The sequence below is a fragment of the Ranitomeya variabilis genome, chromosome 1 (assembly GCF_051348905.1).
Source record: "Ranitomeya variabilis isolate aRanVar5 chromosome 1, aRanVar5.hap1, whole genome shotgun sequence".
Classification (NCBI taxonomy): Eukaryota; Metazoa; Chordata; class Amphibia; order Anura; family Dendrobatidae; genus Ranitomeya; species Ranitomeya variabilis.
In genome coordinates this window covers 996,337,078-996,358,948 of record NC_135232.1, presented here as the reverse complement: position 1 = coordinate 996,358,948, position 21,871 = coordinate 996,337,078, and the positions used below count along the sequence as shown (strand labels likewise).

Here is a 21,871-nt window from a genome sequence, read left to right as displayed (position 1 = left end):
AGATATATGCCTTCGTGGTGCGCGGCACTTTTCTGATTGGTTGCCGCTTGCCGCGAGCGACCAATCAGAAATGTGCCGTACTGTCAAGAATTGTCAAGAGCTGGTGAGTGCAGCCATTTTTTGTTCTTTCTTACTATTATTTATTAATTGTATTATTCTTACATTTGAATAAATAAAGTATATATGGATTCTAGACTCCCGATTCTTTAGAATCGGGCTGCCATCTAGTTCTTATATAAGAGGAATGCCCTAGGCTGATTTCTAAAATAAAAAACAATGACATTGGCAAAGTTGTCATTAATTTTGTTTACTATTAATGGGCACTCAAAGTAAAAAAAAAAGAACAAGATAGGTAAAGATAAAGGATATGTTCACTATTGAAAGCATTTTTTGTAACATGATGGCAGGATCTCATTCCGCACAGGGATTGGCGAATGAAATCGGCGAGTGCAATGTGAGAAAAACATTTCATTGCATGTTATTCAATTAGGCAGTGCTCATCTGCGAGTTTTTCCTTACCGGGAATTGGGGTGAGGAATAATTTGCAGGATGATGCGTATGGCCGACACTTAATGAAAGTCAATGGGTGCAAAAAAAAAAAATCTCTTAGAAAACTCAACATTTCTTCAGTTGCGTACAGTAAATTCACAGCGTGACCCATCAGAATAGAATAGATATACAGATAGAAAGATGTCATTGAGATACATAATTTGTGCAGTGTGTGTGCAGCTCACTGTTCATGGCGTGGGATCCCCCTTATTTTTCTTAAGCAGCTGAGGAAAAGCCGATAGCTGGGGGCTGTTGTTTATAGTCCGGGAAGGGTGTAATAAAAATGGAACTTCTTAGGCTATTAATTTCAGCTCAGTGCTGTCTACTTAGCCTTTACTGGTTATTAACAAGGGGAACCCCTCACAAAAAAAAATGCGGGATTCCCCCTATTTTTGATAACCAGCAAAGGCTAAGCAGATTACTGTGGGCTGATTATTAATAGGCTGGTAAGGGGCCATGGATATAAATAATAAAACAAAGTAATCCTCACCTGTCCGAAAATAATCCGTAATGATGATGTCCCATGACGAACCCCAGCTCTGCTACATCTGGAATGGTGTGTTGAGTGGTGACATGCGACCGCTCATCACGCTAGCTGCGGTGACATCAGTAAGGTGACCGGAGTTCATCAGCTATCAACTGCTGTTACCTTACTAACGTCAGCGCTCACTGTGAGAGAAATGTCACCATCTGGATGTAGCAGAGCTGAGGTTCATCGTGGGAGCACTGACTCATTGAATAACATTGGTGTGAATGCAATGCGATTCTTTTTCTCTCTCATTGCACTCGCTGAGTTTTTGTACACAAGTAAGGCTGACAAAGGCTCACTCAGACCCAGGACCTGACAATGAGTTAATACAATAAAATGGCCACTATGATCACAGTCATTTTCGACATCTGGATTTTGCTTATTAAATTCATACAGGACCAAACCTTGCTCTCTAGCAGGTTGCACATATGGAGTGGGTGTAATTCCTCTAAGCGGAGCTTTTCCACCTTATGGAATGCTTGGGGAGCCAAAATAAACGAAGAGCATTATTACTTGTATTAGGAAAGTAATTGCCCCAATAAAACTTTTTTTTTCCAAGAGAAGGAGGAGGTAAAGTATGTGGAATGGGCTGAACGTGAAACCTGCAAAACCTTGGCAAGTACTTACTGTCCATTGTCGGCGACGGTCCCTTGGCCGGGAGGTGATTAGCTCAGCAGTTGTAATCTCGGGATGCTTTATTTCATTTATTCTCCTGCTGAGAGCAGATGTTCACATTATTGGTGGTGCGAGACTTCCAGAAGACAGTGCTATGTATAGAAGAAGAGAAAATACATTTATTTATCACTGTCTCCCAGAACCAAAGTGAAAACTGACATTTCTACAAGCAGAGCAGTGGGAATGGTGGCGGGCCATCACTGTGCAGTGTCAGGCCGGGGGTTCATCACCAGCATTAAAGATTCCCACCCTCCATCTATCTATATAAAATATGGGCATGGATACTTGTAATTTCATCATACACTTGGTTGTTTTCACAACAGACAATATGGTCAAATAGATAAATAGATTAGCTGTGCAGACAATACACCTAGTGACAAGTGATTAAAGGGAATCTGCACCAAGTTTTCGATTCACCATCTGAAAGTGGCATGATGTAAGGGCAGAGACCCTGATTACAACGATGTGTCACTTACTGGGCTACTGGCTGTAATTTTAATAAAACCACTGCTTTTTCTACTGCAGATCTACCAGGTCTCTGAATGCTGAGCCCTGTATCACCCCCCCCCCCCCCAACTAATAATGAGGGTGCGGTGGTCGCTGTAACAAAAAATTATTACTGACCTCATGTAAATTTGATCAGCTGCTGATTTATAAAAATTCATGCCATATGGATGACAATACAATCATCCTTTTTTTCTGGATGAAAATCAGACAGTTTTTATAGGGTCATGTGAGCAAATAGTCATAATCTTGCCACCCGATAACCATCCTCAGATAATTGTGCCCGTCTGGAGACAATCATTTTGCGGTGGCGCCCATATCCGGTGCAGACACTTGTCCGGGCCTCTCTCCGCTGAATTATCTGTTCTCTATAGTCAGTGTGTCCATAATGGAACAGGATGAGATTTGCCTGCTTGTCCTAATGAATTCCCAGCATCACACAGTGTCCATGATTGTTTTATCAATTCCTGGATTACCTCGCTCCAGATTATACTTCATGGTAGAGTTTTTTTTATTTCTGGCCGCTGAATAACCCTAGGCATCTTAATTGTGTAACATGCATGCGTGGCTAATTACCTAGATAAGGGGACATATGGTCGTGTTTTGTAGCCATCTTCCAGCCTGCCTCCCAGACCTGGATCCTGTATCACGCAGTCCCAGGAGCACACAAATACTTGTCTTTGCCCAGGAATCAGCACGCAGAGCTCTTCTTGTCTAATATTTTCATGAGAGAAACAAATATCTTAATTAAATGGAAAAACATGCCTAGAGGAAAAGTGACAAAACTCAGGGGGAACCGTTCTCACTTTCCCTAATTGATCTCCCTCATCAGACTGATTTATTAAATGAGCTACGGAGAGTTGTGTTACTAGCATTTTTTTTATAAGGCTTGTCAAATGATTAAGATTTTATATCGTAATTGATCAGAAAAACAATACATTTCCCTTATATTCTAATTTTGGATTTTTTATTCTATTTTAAATATTTTATTTCCATTTATTCAAATATAATAAGTCTTAAAACCGGTAAAGAAAAACCCTACAGCCCGCTCCCAGCACACTCACCTAGAGGTAACAGTGCTCTATATAGATGACTCTTTATTGGACGATGACTGAGAAATGCTGTGTATGCAGTGTATTTATCGAAGGGTTTCCAATACAAATTCTGGAAAAATTGTGGCAGAAGAAAAATGGTGGAAAATGGGAAATGCAAATGGGACAAGCAATTCTGGGATTAGCGTTCACCAGAAGATCCCAGTCCAGTTAGCTGAGATGTAATGCTGCGAGACTCAGCATTCAAAGATAAAATCCCTTATCTCACCCCTGGGGGTGTGTGAAATATATTTTTTGAGAAGAGTGAGCTGAGAAGAATTGATTGGTAATGTAGAGTAGAAATGTCTACATTTACCTACGTACTAAAGCCCCCATGCACATTAAATGAACGCTGTCTGTACCCACTGATGTTGGCAGGACCGTATGACCATCTGATGCCAGAGGAGACAATGATCAGACATTTGGAATTTCAACACCAATCTTTTTGATTTCCTTCTCTTAAACCATGAAAGCATAAGTATATGGGGAGGTCAGGAGTTATGGGCGTCTTCTGAATGAACGTGTGGTCTACAGCTTTAGGGTACGTTCACACAGGACTTTTTTGCTGCGTATTTTTGCTGCGTTTTTTTTATGCTAATTTTCAGCTGCTTTTTACAGTACCAGCAAAGCCTATGAGATTTCAGAAATCTCATGCACACACATTGGGTTTTTGTGTGATCAGTATTTTCTGCTTTGCTGCGTTTTTTGGACATAGGGCATGTCACTTCTTTCAGCGTTTTTGCAGCGTTTTTGCAGGGTTTTTTCACCCATTGACTTGAATGGGTGATGGAAAAAATGCTGCAAAAACGCATGTAGCATTATTTGCTGCGTTTTTTGTGCAGAAAAATCATGGCCAGCAGGAAGTGATCTCACAGCCAAGAGCTTAGGGGTGTGGTAGTGAGGTGTGAAGAGCCATTGTGAGCCATTGTGAGGTGTCCTGATTGTGATCTATTGTGAGGGAGTTCCTGGTAGTGAGGTGTTAGCCATGTCTTGGTATAGGAGGATGAGCATTAACCCTCCGTCAGGGGCAACTGATCTGACAGGCGCAGCTCACTTAGTTTCATTTCTCTATTTTCAGTGGTTTGTCTGGGAAACACCCTCCTCCCAGTACCTTCCTAACTTTAAGGCCATGTGCACACGTTCAGGATTTTTAGCGTTTTTTTCGCTATAAAAACGTGATAAAAACGCGAAAAAAAACGCTAACATATGCCTCCTATTATTTACAGTGTATTCCGCATTTTTTGTGCAAATGTTGCGATTTTTTCCGCGAAAAAATCGCATCGCGGAAAAAAAAGCAACATGTTCATTAAAAATGCGGAATTGCGGGGATTCCGCACACCTAGGAGTCCATTGATCTGCTTACTTCCCGCACGGGGCTGTGCACACCATGCGGGAAGTAAGCAGATTATGTGCGGTTGGTACCCAGGGTGGAGGAGAGGAGACTCTCCTCCACGGACTGGGCACCATATAATTGGTAAAAAAAAAGAATTAAAATAAAAAATAGTCCTATACTCACCTTCGATGTCTTCCCGCCTCACCGCTGCATGCTGCCGCTTCGGTTCCTATAGCTGCTGTGCGGTGAAGGACCTGCCGATGACGTCACTGTCTTGTGATTGGTCGTGAGCGGTCATGTGACCGCTCACGTGACCGCTCACATGACCGCGACGTCATGGAAGGTCCTGCGCGCACACACCAGCTATAGGAAGAGGAACGGACGCCGCTGAGGAGATCGTCTGGGTGAGTATAAGCAATTTTTTTTAATTATTTTTAAACATTCTATCTTTTACTATAGATGCTGCATAAGCAGCATCTATAGTAAAAAGTTGGTCACACTTGTCAAACAGTATGTTTGACAAGTGTGACCAACCTGTCAGTCAGTTTTCCAAGCGATGCTACAGATCGCTTGGAAAACTTTAGCATTCTGCAAGCTAATTACGCTTGCAGAAAGCTAAAAAAAACAGAAAAAAAACGCAAAAAAAAAAAATGCGGATTTCTTGCAGAAAATTTCCGGTTTTCTTCAGGAAATTTCTGCAAGAAATCCGGACGTGTGCACATACCCTCAAGGCTGTGTGAAACCTGAGAAGCCTCTTGTGCTGCAGAGCTGCAGGAGATCAGATATCAGTGTTTTGGCTTCTCAGGCTCATTGCCCCTGAACGCGTCACACATTTGACGATTAGAATTTGCTGTTTTTATTCATCCCAATTGTTTTTTTTAGCTTGTTTTATGAATAGCTAGTGCTAAATTTGTGGATTTGTCATAGAAGGTTTTGTTAGAAATAAGATTGTGCTTCTCAGGCACATTGCGCCCTAAGGGCTCATTTCCACATGCGAGAGACAAATCGGTCCGTAATCTGGACCGAAAAAACATATGTAACGTATGCGATTGTCATGCGAGTGCAATGCGATTTTTAATCGCATCATCCGTATGACATCCGTATTACTGTCCGATTTGTACGCACCGGTGTCCTTTGAAAAGCCGGCAAATCAGTGCTGTGTACAGTAAAATCACACTGACAGGTTAGAATAGAGTAGATACAGTGGGGCAAAAAAGTATTTAGTCATTCAGCAATAGTGCAAGTTCCACCACTTAAAAAGATGAGAGGCGTCTGTAATTTACATCATAGGTAGACCTCAACTATGAGAGACAAACTGAGAAAAAAAAAACCAGAAAATCACATTGTCTGTTTTTTTATCATTTTATTTGCATATTATGGTGATTATGGTGGAAAATAAGTATTTGGTCAGAAACAAACAATCAAGATTTCTGGCTCTCACAGACCTGTAACTTCTTCTTTAAGAGTCTCCTCTTTCCTCCACTCATTACCTGTAGTAATGGCACCTGTTTAAACTTGTTATCAGTATAAAAAGACACCTGTGCACACCCTCAAACAGTCTGACTCCAAACTCCACTATGGTGAAGACCAAAGAGCTGTCAAAGGACACCAGAAACAAAATTGTAGCCCTGCACCAAGCTGGGAAGACTGAATCTGCAATAGCCAACCAGCTTGGAGTGAAGAAATCAACAGTGGGAGCAATAATTAGAAAATGGAAGACATTCAAGACCACTGATAATCTCCCTCGATCTGGGGCTCCACGCAAAATCCCACCCCGTGGGGTCAGAATGATCACAAGAACGGTGAGCAAAAATCCCAGAACCACGCGGGGGGACCTAGTGAATGAACTGCAGAGAGCTGGGACCAATGTAACAAGGCCTACCATAAGTAACACACTATGTCACCATGGACTCAGATCCTGCAGTGCCAGACGTGTCCCACTGCTTAAGCCAGTACATGTCCGGGCCCGTCTGAAGTTTGCTAGAGAGCATTTGGATGATCCAGAGGAGTTTTGGAAGAATGTCCTATGGTCTGATGAAACCAAACTGGAACTGTTTGGTAGAAACACAACTTGTCGTGTTTGGAGGAAAAAGAATACTGAGTTGCATCCATCAAACACCATACCTACTGTAAAGCATGGTGGTGGAAACATCATGCTTTGGGGCTGTTTCTCTGCAAAGGGGCCAGGACGACTGATCCGGGTACATGAAAGAATGAATGGGGCCATGTATCGTGAGATTTTGAGTGCAAACCTCCTTCCATCAGCAAGGGCATTGAAGATGAAACGTGGCTGGGTCTTTCAACATGACAATGATCCAAAGCACACCGCCAGGGCAACAAAGGAGTGGCTTCGTAAGAAGCATTTCAAGGTCCTGGAGTGGCCTAGCCAGTCTCCAGATCTCAACCCTATAGAAAACCTTTGGAGGGAGTTGAAAGTCCGTGTTGCCAAGCGAAAAGCCAAAAACATCACTGCTCTAGAGGAGATCTGCATGGAGGAATGGGCCAACATACCAACAACAGTGTGTGGCAACCTTGTGAAGACTTACAGAAAACGTTTGACCTCTGTCATTGCCAACAAAGGATATATTACAAAGTATTGAGATGAAATTTTGTTTCTGACCAAATACTTATTTTCCACCATAATATGCAAATAAAATGATAAAAAAACAGACAATGTGATTTTCTGTTTTTTTTTTTCTCAGTTTGTCTCCCATAGTTGAGGTCTACCTATGATGTAAATTACAGACGCCTCTCATCTTTTTAAGTGGTGGAACTTGCACTATTGCTGACTGACTAAATACTTTTTTGCCCCACTGTATATACACATAGAATAGGTATATATACATATATATATGTCAGTGAGACACCTATATATGTATATTTATATTTAATGCAGCGCAAGATAGCTTTAAAGCCGCTAATTCAATTACCGGCTTTTCATTTCTCCTTCCCAAACCCGACAGGATATGAGACATGATTACATACAGTAAACCATCTCATATCCCCCTTTTTTTTTGCATATTCCACACTACAAATGTTAGTAGTGTGTATGTGCAAAATTTCGGCGCTGTAGCTATTAAATTTAAGGGTTAAATCGCGGAAAAAATTGGCGTGGGCTCCCGCACAATTTTCTCCGCCAGAGTAGTAAAGCCAGTGACTGAGGGCAGATATTAATAGCCAGGAGAGGGTCCATGGTTATTGGCCCCCCCGTGGCTAAAAACATCTGCCCCCAGCCACCCCAGAAAAGGCACATCTGGAAGATGCGCCTATTTTGGCACTTGGCCACTCTCTTCCCACTCCCATGTAGCGGTGGGATATGGGGTAATGAAGGGTTAATGCCACCTTGCTATTGTAAGGTGACATTAAGCCGGATTAATAATGGACAGGTGTCAATTATGACAGCTATCCATTATTAATCCAATTGTATGAAAGGGTTAAAAAAACACACACACATGATTAAAAAGTATTTTAATGAAATAAACACACAGGTTGTTTTAATATTTTATTGCTCTCTCAATCCATGTGATGACCCTCGCTTGGAAAAATAATAAACCAACAATATACATACCTTCAGATGACCTGTCACGTCCCACGAGGTAATCCATCTGAAGGGGTTAAAATATTTTACAAGCAGGAGCCCTGCTATAATGCAGCTGTGCTCGTGCTTGTAAGCCCCGGGGAATGAAGGAAATGTAGGTCAATGACCTATAGTTACCTTCAGTCGCGGTGATGCGCCCTCTACTGGATGTCCTCATGAACTGCAGCCTGGGAACTTTTTCCCACGCTCCAGGTAATATGAGGACATCCACAAGGGGGCGCATCACCGCGACTGAAGGTAACTATAGGTCATTGACCTACATTTCCTTAATTCCCCGGGGCTTACAAGCACGAGCACAGCTGCATTAGCAGGGCTCCTGCTTGTAAAATATTTTAACCCCTTCAGGTGGATTACCTCGTGGGACGTGACAGGTCATCAGAGAGGGTATGTATATTGTTGGTTTATTATTTTTCCAAGCGAGGGTCTTCACATGGATTGAGAGAGCAATAAAATATTAAAACAACCTGTGTGTTTATTTCATTAAAATACTTTTTAATAATGTGTGTGTGTTTTTTTAACCCTTTCATATAATTGGATTAATAATGGATAGGTGTCATCATTGACGCCTGTCCATTTTTAATCTGGCTTAATGTCACCTTACAATAGCAAGGTGACATTAACCCTTCATTACCCCATATCCCACAGCTACACGGGAGTGGGAAGAGAGTGGCCAAGTGCCAGAATAGGCGCATCTTCCAGATGTGCCTTTTCTGGGGTGGCTGGGGGCAGATGTTTTTAGCCACGGGGGGGCCAATAACCATGGACCCTCTCCTGGCTATTAATATCTGCCCTCAGTCACTGGCTTTACTACTCTGGCGGAGAAAATTGCGCGGGAGCCCACACCAATTTTTTCCGCCATTTAACCCTTTATTTTAGCAGCTACAGCGGCCAAATTTTGCACATACACACTACTAACATTAGTAGTGTGGAATATGCAAAAAAAAAGGGATATGAGATGGTTTACTGTATGTAATCATGTCTCATATCATGTCGGGTTTGTGAAGGAGAAATGAAAAGCCGGCAATTGAATTAGCGGCTTTTATGCTATCTTGCGCTGCATTAAATATAAATATACATATATAGGTGTCTCACTGACATATATATATGTATATATACCTATTCTATGTGTATATATCTACTCTATTCTAACCTGTCAGTGTGATTTTACTGTACACCGCGCTGAATTGCCGGCTTTTCAAAGGACACCGGTGCGTAAAAATCGGACAGAACTCGCATGGTGCGAGTGCTGTGCGATTTTTTTCTCGCACCCATTGACTTGCATTGGCGAGTCTCGTCCGAGACTCGCAGCAAATCGCAGCATGCTGCGATTTTTTTCTCAGTCCGATTTCGGCTGAGAAAAAAAATCGCAAATGAAAAGACACCTATTGAATAACATTGGTCCGAGTGCAATCCGATTTTTTATCGGATTTCACTCGTCCGTTTTCCTCACCAGTGGAAATGAGCCCTAACACATATTCTCTGTCTTGCTTCAGCTTTTCTTCTGAAATGGCGAGGAGAATATTTGACTTGTCCAATGCCCTTCACGTTGAGCAAGTGCAAAATATACTGATTGATGATGAGACAGACCCCTTACAGCTAGAAGATTTAGGGGAAGAAAGTGACATTGCTTCAGAAGATGATGTGGAAGAATGTCCAGATGTGTCTGATACAGATCAATATGGAGAGAGTGAGGAGGATGCTCAAGACATAGAAACATATTACTTTTCTGGTTATTAAACATTTTTTTTTACACCTGATTATATGTATTCTCATTTATTACATTCCTATTAAGGTAACTGATCACTTTTAGAGCATTGAAATTTTTAAAAAAGGAAAATATAGCCAATTTTCTAGCCTGTGCTGGACAGGCGCAATGCCCCTAAACTCGTTATGAAACATATTGCCCCTGACGGAGGGTTAATGTTTCCCAACTAATCATGGAGGTAATATTTTTTTTAATTTGTGATATATCTATCTATCCGATTGTTTGCAATGGTACACTTTGCGATGCTCATGTGCTGTTATGTACATGTTCATGTGTTCTGCATGTGTATGTTTGTATCTTCCTTGTCATGAATGTTGGCTTCAACATTCATTCAACATTCAAAAGTAATTACTTTTTCATTTATTTTTCCAAGGTGGAAGCAATGCCTGTAATTTGGGATGTAGCTTGCCCAAACTACAGTGATCATCAAAAAAAGGCCGATGCATGGCATGTAATTCGCCGTAAATTGTTCCCCCGCTGGGATGAAGGCGATGCTAAGCTCCACTGGGGTCACTCAACTTTATTATCATGCACAAATAGACAAAAAAAACGCGCCAAAACCACACAAAAAACGCATCTATAAGCAGCTGAAAATTGGCATAAAAAACGCAGCAAAAATACCCAGCAAAAAAGTCCTGTGTGAACTTACCCAAAAAAAGCACCAAATACGCACCAAAAAAACGCACCTAAATTAGCATTAAAAAATGCAGCAAAAATACGCAGCAAAAAAGTCCTGTGTGAACTTACCCAAAAAACGCACCAAATACGCACCAAAAAAACGCACCTAAATTAGCATTAAAAAACGCAGCAAAAAAGTCCTGTGTGAACTTACCCTTATGCTCACCTTGTACTAAAGGAGGCCAGTAGACTTAGTGCAAATCCATTTGCAGGACCCGGTCCATAGACCATGTCGGTGATCTTAGCTGTAAGTCCTAAAAATCACCTGTTACCTGATGACCCTTCATTTGATTAACCAACCTGGCGTGATATCTGTGTCATGCAGCCCCAGGCCGGCTAATCGGTAGAATTGCCCCGGATGCCATCAGGATATCTCCCATCCAGTTGCCACTGATTACTGAGCTGCGAAATTATTCGCACCAACACTATGGGCTATGCATCTTTAAAGAACAAACATATACCGTAAATAACAAGTATTCCTCTGGACATACAAATATGCCTAAAGTCCATTTATACTTCAAGATTATTGTGAACAAGTGTTCCTAAGAATTCGTATTTCATGATAATGATGCGGCCTAAAAATATTCATTCGTCATGTGAAATAAGCAAAACCAGGAGTTGGTGAAAAATACTGAAGTGGTGAAGTGTTTCTATTAGGGCCCCTTTCCACTTGCGAGATAAACGTCTGTATCTCGCATGTGGAAACCAAGCTGTGGCGCCGGCACTCCAGAGCGAAGCGTGCGGCCGCATAGGAACACATAGAGCTGCACGCTCCGCTCCAAAGTGCCGACGCCACAGCTTGGTATCCACATGCGAGATACGGATGTGATTCTCGCAAATGGAAACAAGCCCTTATACTTTTCCTCTGACTGTTCCTCTCCTGATTTTGGCTTACAGATACTGAGGCAAAAACTGACCAAATACTGAAGGTGTGAACATCGCCTTACCATTATGCAGGACTGTATATGGATACACCATTGGGAATGGTTGATTCCATTTGTCAATTCATTGATAGGTTTTTGAGAGGAATAAGAAAAGAAAAACTCAATGCTGAGGTCTTTGAAAAGATGCTCCACAATTGCTATTTCGTGGAGAATACAAGTATTTAAGGAAAGTCCTTATGGTGGTCATACACTTTCCATAACTTTTAGGCTATGTTTCCACAATGAGTTTTTGGCAAGTATTTTAGAAAAATGCAAGTTACCTATTTTGCTTATTGGGTGCAGAAACTCACCAAAAGCTCATTGTGGGAACGTAACCTTAGGCCATGTGCACAAGTTGAGTATTTGGTCAGTTTTTTACCTCAGTATCTGTAAGCCAAAGTCAGGAGTGGAACAATCAGAGGAGGAGTATAATAGAAACACGTCAACACTGCTGTATTTATCACCCACTCCTGGTTTTCTTTTGCAAATACTGATGTGAAAAACTCACCAAATAATCAATGTGTGCACTTGCCCTTAGGCTACATACCCACCATTTCTGCACCTATTATTTAAATTAGGTTGCTTGTGTGTTTTTCCATTGCATTTTGTATGTATTTTTTTATGCATTTTTATTGCATTTTTGGTCTCATTTTGGAATGTCATGCTTTAAATAAATCTGCTTTGTTTTTGATTCTTCCTGGTATGTGGCTTTGACAAAACTTTATTGATACACTTAGGGGCTAACATGCATTTTTGATGCATTTCCGCCACAGAAATGCATTGGATTTGAAACATGCACCACAGGTCAGTTTACGCTAAGTAAAAACAATTGCACAGTGGGCATGAGATATCTGTAAATCCCATTCACTTTGCTGGAACTGTAAGGGTACGTTCCCATGTTCAGGATTTGCTGGAGTTTTGACGCTGCAGAATGTCCACAACATTTCCGCACTTATAATGCAAATTGGTGGACACACATTTACGTTTTTACACATGCGGATTTTCCTCATTAATCCAAATCTATGGGGAAAATCTGCACGCGCACCCGCAAGAGAAATTTACATGCCGCATGTCAGTTTCCGCAGGTGATCCGCAGGTGCACATAGACGCATCGTGGACATGAGATTTCTAGAAATCCCATCCTCTATGGTGTAACATCTGGCTGTTGCGATTTTGACACTTCATAAATACGCAGAGTCAAAGCCGCAGCAAATCCTGAACATGGGAACTTACCCTTAGACTAAAGTACACAGCGGCAAAAGGGCACCAAAAGCTCCTGGTGGGAACATAGCTGTAAAATATCCAGAGAACATCTATTTATACCAGTGACTCTTCTAATGTATTCATTACAGCCTTGCTGATCTCCTTACTTCAGAAGTGGCCCCTACTGACCATGCGGCACCCCATCTCACTCCGTTACTGAAGCGGCGTGTGACCAGACCTGTCCATCAGTACAGCTGCATTGTGCTGGTGCCGGTGTCACATATTGAGTGTCGCACTGTGAAGGGGCAGCGCTTTTGTAATTAAGAGATTGGCGTGACTGTAATAAATATATTATATGATCAATTGGACTAAATGTATGGACTTTTTTTGCATATTTGTAAAAATTATTAGAACGTGCTCAATCCTTTCAAATGGAGAATGCTGGCCACGCCATCGTCCCACGATTCCGAACTTCCGATAGAACCGGCACTACTGACGTAATGTTGACCAGAGTACAGTTGGCTACATGTGTGACTTGGTGGTCTGATAGTGCGCTCGCTTACGTTTTTATCTGCTCATTTTCTAATATATATAGATCCACTAACTATAAACCATATCTGTTTTCAGTTTAATTCAGCAGCTAAGCAACTCATAGAGGTAGACAAGCCCTCGGGAGTGGACTCTGGGGAAGGAACTTCTGGGACAGCACATAGCAGCTCTTCCCAAAAGCACACAGATACGAAGAAGAACACCAAAAAGCGTCACTCCTTTACCTCCCTCACCATGTCTAACAAGTCGTCGCAGTCTGTTCAGAACCGCCATTCCATGGAGATCAGTCCTCCTGTGCTCATCAGCTCCAGCAACCCCACAGCTGCTGCCAGGATAAGCGAGCTCTCCGGGCTGTCCTGCAGTGCTCCCTCTCAGGTGAGGAAAGCGCCACCTAGTAATAGACTCATCTTCCTGACGACATAATGCACTTTATACCTCTCAATAACATTTCTTCTTTGTCTCACTTATCTATGGTTGTGCAGTAGATAGTCCTTGTCCTCCATATGTGGATACTAATCAAGGGTCCAATCTTTGGGCATTATACCAGTGCCACATAGCGTTGTTTTTGCTTTGTATTCTTGAGTGTCCTATTATTGTGTATATTTTAGCTTCGTGGCCCATGAAGTTCAGTTGTTAAAAAGACAATTCCAAATGTTTTTCCTGTAATGACTTAAGAATAACAAAAAAAAATACCCTTTTGCATTTTTCTCATAGCTAGGCGAATTCTGCGGGGCTCCTGAACCTTCAGTATTCTGCTAAACCAACAGTTCGCAAAATTGAGTGCACTGATAAATTCATGTACATCTGTTATTACCGCTGCATCCTGGATGGGTGGTAATAACCGAGTACAGAGGGGACATGGCCATTCCCTGACCCCATGTATTTAGCTAGAGATGTCCTGTATATTGGGGCATTACTGAGAGCGCCTTGACCACGAGATAGGTATAAAGGATGTACACAAACATTACATTAGTGGTCGATGGCCAAGTGCCCACACCTGGAAATAAAGCCAATATTTCATATGCAACTTTATCACCTGATCGAAGCAGTGATATAGAAAAATAATACTTTGGAAATATATTTTGCCAATGTTCAGATCTTCCTGAGATCCACCACCTTCCCCATATAGTTATATTGCTCAGCTAACTTCCCGCAATGATCATACTGTAGAAATAACCTTTTCACCCTATAATTAAAATGGCTGCCCTATTCTGGAAATTAATTGGAGGCCACAACTTTACTACCTGCCTCCCCAATTGTTTCCTTTTCTACTTTATTATCTTCAGTTTTCAGATTCTTTCTTCAAGCAGGACAGCTATGGAGAAGGTATTACTAGCAGACATTGACTGATATGAAGCATATGAGCGTCCCGCACTCCGTAATTACTTTAGGCAAGGCTTTATAAGGTGTAGCATTTACAGATGGGGGTGTACTTTGTACCTTGTGATCGGCTGTGGTGTCTGCTTTAATACATTTATACTTTTTACATTTTTTTTACCTTTTTTATGCATCTGTTTTATATATTTAATTTTCTGATACTGTTATGTTGATTTGGATGATTAAAGGGTTTTCTGTATTGGAAAATCTCCTTTGCTACAAGATTTCCCTAGTAGTGATGTGGTCAGTCAGCACAGCAGTCACCTGCGATATGTGAGGGAGCTTGGTAGAAGGAACTTAGTCCTCCTGCAGCAGCACCCCCACAGGGAAAATTAAGCATTACATAGACCATAATTCATCAAAGCAAAGCAATTTAGCCAGAATTCTGTCATAAATTGCTTTGAAAAGTTGCAAAATGTTGGTCCAACTTGTAATATCGCAGAAATTGAGCAACTTTTGTTGTTTTCTTGCCAGTTTCTCCCATCTACGGGCGGATCTGGGGCTTGACGTGGATGTGACACCATGGCTCATTACCGTAATCCATGAGGATCTGTGGTGCTACTTGTGCTATACCAGTCAAGGACAGGTGTAGGACTTATTCATGAATCAGGAGTGTCTGACTGCTCCACGGCCTCTCATCAAGACTGGCAAAAAAAATCAACATTCTTGATGAAATCGGGGCTAAACTGTCCTTTGAATAAATAGGCTATCCATGTCAGGTCCTCAAAAGTAAGAGGTGCCCCATGCAGACACTTTTCCTTATGTCTTATATATTAGGATCTTGAACTCGAATGAAGATTACTTTAAAATGTGTTTTAAATCAGTCTTTGGATAAGTTTATCTTTCGTATCTAATATTTATTGTGCTCCATGGCAGAAATATATTGAGGATGTTACAGAAAAGTTTAGAATATTATTATTAATGTTTGGGAAAAAAAGTAAAACAGCTAAAAAAAAATCCCAAAAAAGATAATTGTGTTTAACGACAAAACATGCAATTCCTTTATGTGAGGGGATTACTGTATATGAATCATGTTTTTTCAATGGCTCGTCCATTAGACTAGCTTATGTCTTGGTGGGAATTTATTATCCTGTAGTGAGCCCAGCGTATGAGGACATGGGAAACAGCGGCTCACACAGTGATAAATGGCAAGCGTAAGGAATTGGTTTCGCGGTTTATACCTGAGAGCAATCTGGTGTAATTGCAATATTCGCATATTTAGCTTTGGAACAGCGTATATATATTTTTATAGAAGCAGCAGGTAGCCATAGGGGCATGGTGTGAATGCCAGGGGAGTACATTGTAAGCCATAAAGACACATTTACAGAAAATTACTGTTTACTTACATTTTTACTAAACCTTGAAAATTACTAGAATAATGTTGATACAGTTGTATAAAACTAGATATAAAGAAATAGCCGTGATTTTCATAAAAAAAACCACAGACCCGTTTACTTTTGGACGTTTTCCAATAGACAATAAATTTGATCTAGAATTAATCTTTAAATTCTTTATCCAATCCGTGCCTATAATTTCCTACATTTCAATCCATACATCAGGTATTGGGTATTTTTTTGGGCATTGTACTTAGCCTATAGTCAGCTATGTTAAAGGAAAGCTCTTTAAATAGGAATTTTACTTTTATTACACATACACATCATTATACGTATATAAATGTTGCCCTGATATTAATAATAGTAGTAATAACTAGTGATGAGCGAGTATACTCGTTGCTCGGGTGGTCTCCGAGTATTTGTTAGTGCTTGGAGATTTAGTTTTCTTCGCCGCAGCTGAATCATTTACAGCTATTAGCCAGCTTGATTACATGTGGGGATTCCCTAGCAACCAGGCAACCCCCACATGTACTCAGGCTGGCTACTAGCTGTAAATCATTCAGCTGAGGCAATGAAAACTTAATCTCTGAACACTAACAAATACTCTGAGATCACCTGAGCGTGCTCGGGAGAACCCCAGCAACGAGTACACTCGCTCATCACTAGTAATAACCAATATTTATATCTGGTTCATCTGTTTTTTTTTCATAGAGCCTTTATTTTTACTACTGGTTAAGCAATTTTTTTCCATATATTAATGAACAACCTGCTGAAACATAATCGGTTTATTCATTTGTGTCCTTGTGTTTTATTTCTGTCAGGTCCATATCAGTACTACAGGGCTTATTGTGACCCCACCCCCGAGCAGCCCTGTGGTTACTGGCCCTGCTTTTACATTTCCACCGGAAATCACCTACCAAGCTGCTCTGGGAGTAAGTAGTAGGCTTTAAGAGTTTCTGCTCTGGGTTCAAATCTGGACCTCAACTCTTCTCTGTAAACTAGTACTAAAGGAGTTGTCCAGGACTTAGATATTAGGTCCATATTAAAAAACAAACAAACAGGCAGGTAGTTGATAATGGAGGCAACTAACTGCCTGTTCTATCCGTCGCCGGCTCAGAGCACTCCCTGACCACACCTGCCAGTGATTCAGCTGCTCCACATCAGCAGAGCAGCTTTATTGTTCATGACTGTTTTGTCAATGGGGCCTGACTTCCAATGTTACGATGATTGACAGCTGGCTCCCTGCAGTTAGGCAGCGGGGAGCTTGCTGTCAATCAGTATGACATCAACAGAGACGGCCCGTCAACATAGCAGAGTGGGAGACAAGCCACTGCTCTTCTGAAGTGATGTCAGTGAACCTCCACTGAATCTCCGACAGGCGTGGTATGTGACCACTCTATACCGGCAGAGATCAGTACCTGGCAAAACAGGCAGGTAGTTAGCAACTACTTGCCTGTTAGTTCCTAGGCCGGATATAATAAATGAAATAGTCCTAGATAAGTCCTTTAAGCTTATTCTCACTGTTGGGAATCATTCCTTTGTCTTCACTATCTTCTGCCCCTAAACTGAACCTCTTTTTTTTTTTTTTTCTTAAACTTTTTCGATCTTACTTAAGCATAAGCTATTCTTGAAAATGCTTTGGGGTTTTTTTTGTGGAAATATTTTTTACATCTTTTTTTTTTTTATTGGAGACCGTCCAGTTTTAATTCTCTCCACTCTACAACTCAGAGGAAATTGAAGATTACATTTTTCTGATGGAGGAAGCAGTAGGCTTTAGAGCCTAAGAGGGTTTTCATATAGTCTTGCTTTTTTAGAAATCGGTAGGCTTAATATATATTTTTTGAAACAAGATCTAAATAAATTGGAATTCCCTGCAACTTCCCCTCTCCTTGGTGGGATCACTCTATCTAATTACAATATATGAGGGTAGTGCACATAATGGGGCTGCTCCCTAATATATGAGCTACAATACCTCCAGCTTTAATTTTAACAACCACAGTCATTTGTCTGGAAATACCAGATACATCACCCATTACCCCAAGCTGTCCAAAGCACTCAGAGCTTTCTACTTAAAGTACACTTAGATAAGTTTAATTTGTAGAATTAGAACAATCAGAGGTAATGTGATATGGCCGAGCAAATACATGTCTACATGTGGCCCCATTACAATTTTACATCATAAATTCAGCTAGACTTCAAACTAGCGATATAAAAAAAAAAACAGCACAGGTAAATTGGAGCGAGGTCAACTGGAAACCCCGTGTCTCATGAGATCCACCAAAGAACATTCTTGCCATGGTCCGTCCTGTTGTAGTTTTGTATGACACCAATCACTTTACTGAAAAATGAGAAAAAAAATCCAAATGTGTTAAATTGGTGTAGAAAAAAATTAAAATTCCACCATTGTTTTTAGGAGTTTTGCTCTTACGGCATTCATTATATAGTTATATAGTAAAAATGACCTGATAGTATGATATTATTCAGGTCAGTATGACTAACAAATGTGAAAGGTTGTTTTTTTTTTTTTTAAATGTTAATGTTAAAATTCATAACTTTGTAAAAGAAAAAGTTGGTTTGTGTCACCATTTTTTGAGACCTGTAATTTTTCCTATTTTCCCAACAATGGAGATGTGCATTGACATGAGAATTTCTATTGACACCATTTTGGCTTACATACTATGTTTTTATCTCCTATTCTTGCTTTTTTATGGGCCGTTCAGCAATTGAAAAAAAAACCTCTTTTTGTGTTTGGACACTTATTTTTCTTTTGACATTTATCTTATTGTTAAAATAATTTTATATATTGATAGATTGAACCTTCATGGATGCAATTATGTGAAGTATGTTTATTCTTTAAATGGGAAAGGCAGGGTGATTTAAACTTTTATATTTGTTTAATTTTTTTTTTTTTTAGTCTTAGGGCACTTGAACTTGCAATATCCTATACTATATGCTGCACTACTACAATTGCTGAGCTTCACAATGGCAGTTTCAGAGGCCTTCGGCAGGCCCCACCTGCCATGTCAGCCAATCAATTGCTTGCAACCCTGTCTCAGGGGAATAATGAGAGGCAGTGTCGGCACACCCGGGCAATGCTGATTTTTTAATGCCACTGTTGGTGATTGACAACGGCATATAAATGGTTAAACAGCATTTATCAGAGCTTCAGCTGTTAGAAGTAGAGGCTGGCTGTGTAACACAGTGATCATCCGTTGGTTATGGTGCAGGCTCAGTTCCTGAGCTCACTCTCTATAAACCCGTAAATTTACGTTATTTGGCCGCTGTCAGGTTAATATATTGTTTAACTTTTCCCACCTTGATCCATGAAGTATTCACTTGTGCAGAAGCCAGTGCCGAGGGACAAAGATTTTCTATTGGGCAATCAATATTTTCCCCTTCAATGCTGAGATTTACTGGCTGGGTAGAAAATAATTGCTTTTTGGCTGCAGCATTTCTTCACCAGGATTGGATTATTTTAGAAAGTTAAAAATGATGACTGGTTGGATCCATGAAAAAAGATTGCCCGGGCTGCCAAGAAGGAATTCTGACATCACAGTCTAGCTGACTCCTTCTAAGGTCTATGTAGAAACAAGAGGTCAATTTTCCCTGCGTGAGTCAAAAGTCACTGCAAAAGTCTCTGGCAGGGGGAGGAGGGAGCAGCTGGGTCAGGAGTTGAAGGGGGGAATGATTTCTGCAGGGACAAAAGACTTCCTGTTTCTACATAAGCAATTGTAAGTGCACAGTGCTACATGATATGATGATTGCGATATATTACGAGGATAAAAACTTTGATGGCAGTGCTTCTTTAATAATACGGGCCATCAATGACTCATAAGCGGATAATTTGCTAGAGGAAGTAAGTGCAGCTGAGAGACTACACTAAATTAATAAGCAGAGAGCCTGCATGCAATTATTGTATTACATGAACTCTAGCCATTAAAGCCTGCCAAAGGAGGCCATAAAAGATCACAGGGCTAAGTAGTGCTGAGCTACAAAGGAACTTGAATCTGCAAAATTAAATGTTAAGTAAATCTGTAAAATACGGTTTGTTATACAGACTGAGCTTTTTATGTTCCATTATACATATTCTTTGTGTAATGTTGTCTTTGGCTTCTGAAATCTTCCTTCCAAGTTCTGCTGTTGTACACATGACTATTAAGCAGCTATGTAAAAAAAAGCCTACTTAGCAATTCTAGGGCTATTCCAGGTGTGCTACAGATGGATAGAGCATCCAACATTAAATGGGTTGTCTGGGCCAATGGGAGAAAAATAAAAAACAATTGTATTTCAAATGTGAAAGATATTCAACCTTCTAGTATACCGTATCACATCTGCACCCCTGAGAAAGCCATTTTCTATGGCGAAACACATGGGGTTCTCATTCCTACCTGACACGTTCTGTGGGACAGTTTACCTAGGTAACTGTGCACATGCCACTTTATTGCCGTGTCACTGCTTACTTATTTTATATTCTTTAGATAGTGAATTATTTATGAATTATTGTCCGTACTTGTGTGTTGCACTTTTATTTTTTATTATTAAATACTATTTGACTTAACTGTGGGAGTACTGTCTTGATACATCCGATCCAGACATTAATGTACTTGGCCCTATTGGTTAACATGCCGGTCATGGCGTAAAAAACAAGTTCTGGTGCAATGTTTGCATTTGATTTTATTTCTTTTGAGTAGGCTTTTATGGTTGCTTTCCTATAAAGTTTCAGATTGTTAAAATGTAGGAAGTGCAACCAATCTTTAGTACAGGTATCTTTTAACTATATGTGAGCCAATTAGCCCTATTGTATTTTGAATCCCCTCTTCTGCTGCTGTGAAGAGCTTGATTTCATATCCAACTGTATTCCCATTCTTCATCAAAGATGGGAAAATCAATAGATCCTGTACCTTTCTATTGGTGTTACATTCCCTATATTTACATTAGCTATTAACAGAGCATGACATATCGTTATTGATCACTTAGTATCCCTGTCCATGTATTTGAGGTCCATCAAAAATCTATGGAAACCTGACTGAAGGAACATCAATTGTTTTATGAAGTTGAAAGCCTCCAAACTGCACCAGTTTGGGTCAGCTGCGATGGGTACTGCCATGGAAAGGATTGAATTGACAATAATTCTCTTCTCAAACTTCTGTATTAGAGAGAGATTGTTTTTAGGGGAGAAGCAACATGGAAAGTCATACAGTTGTCTTTCTTCTGGATGAATGTATAATCAGAACCGTCAGTGTGTAATCGGAGGAATACAGAGTCCCCATGGATGAATATGGGCTCCTTATTCACCTCTGTGTGAGACATTCTGCTATATTTGCTTATCCTATGCTGTTTCTGTGCATTTTACACTTGATTTGACAGTTAAGATATCACCTCTAGAATTATTTTTCGGCTGTCCTCTATATTTATTATACTTAAAAAAAGGGCCAGAGGGAGAATCCCTAACTATACAATGTGCTGGAAGATATATAATTCAGAAGTTCATTGAATAATAGACACAAGAATGTGTAATAAGCATAAAAGCACCAGAGCACAAAAACAATTTGATTACCCCAAAGCAAAAATCAAGGGATGTTTAGAGAACTACATTGGCCTTTGTGTACTATACAGTGTCACTTAAGATACACAACCTTTTCTGTTATGGTTTTTTTATTGTGCCAATTCAGGGTATGGGTGCAGGAAAGTACCCATTTTTCTAGATCACTCTATTTTTTCTTTAGGAGAGAAGTGCCACCAGCATTGTCTCACAGTACTTAA

The 21,871-nt window shown here is 40.5% G+C and overlaps 1 protein-coding gene across 4 annotated transcripts in view; it reads left to right on the top strand.

Annotated features, from left to right (window-relative positions):
* SH3RF1 (SH3 domain containing ring finger 1) overlaps window positions 1–21,871 on the top strand; it is a 211,066-nt gene that overhangs the window by 153,917 nt on the left and 35,278 nt on the right. For 2 of the 4 annotated variants that reach the window (XM_077279482.1, XM_077279480.1), the window contains 2 exons: window positions 13,476–13,772; window positions 16,930–17,040. The exons of 1 other annotated variant lie outside the window; for it this stretch is intronic. In XM_077279482.1, coding sequence (XP_077135597.1) covers window positions 13,476–13,772; window positions 16,930–17,040 — 408 coding nt within the window. The remainder of the gene's footprint in view (window positions 1–13,475; window positions 13,773–16,929; window positions 17,041–21,871) is intronic. One more of the 4 variants, XM_077279481.1, reaches the window with a different exon arrangement.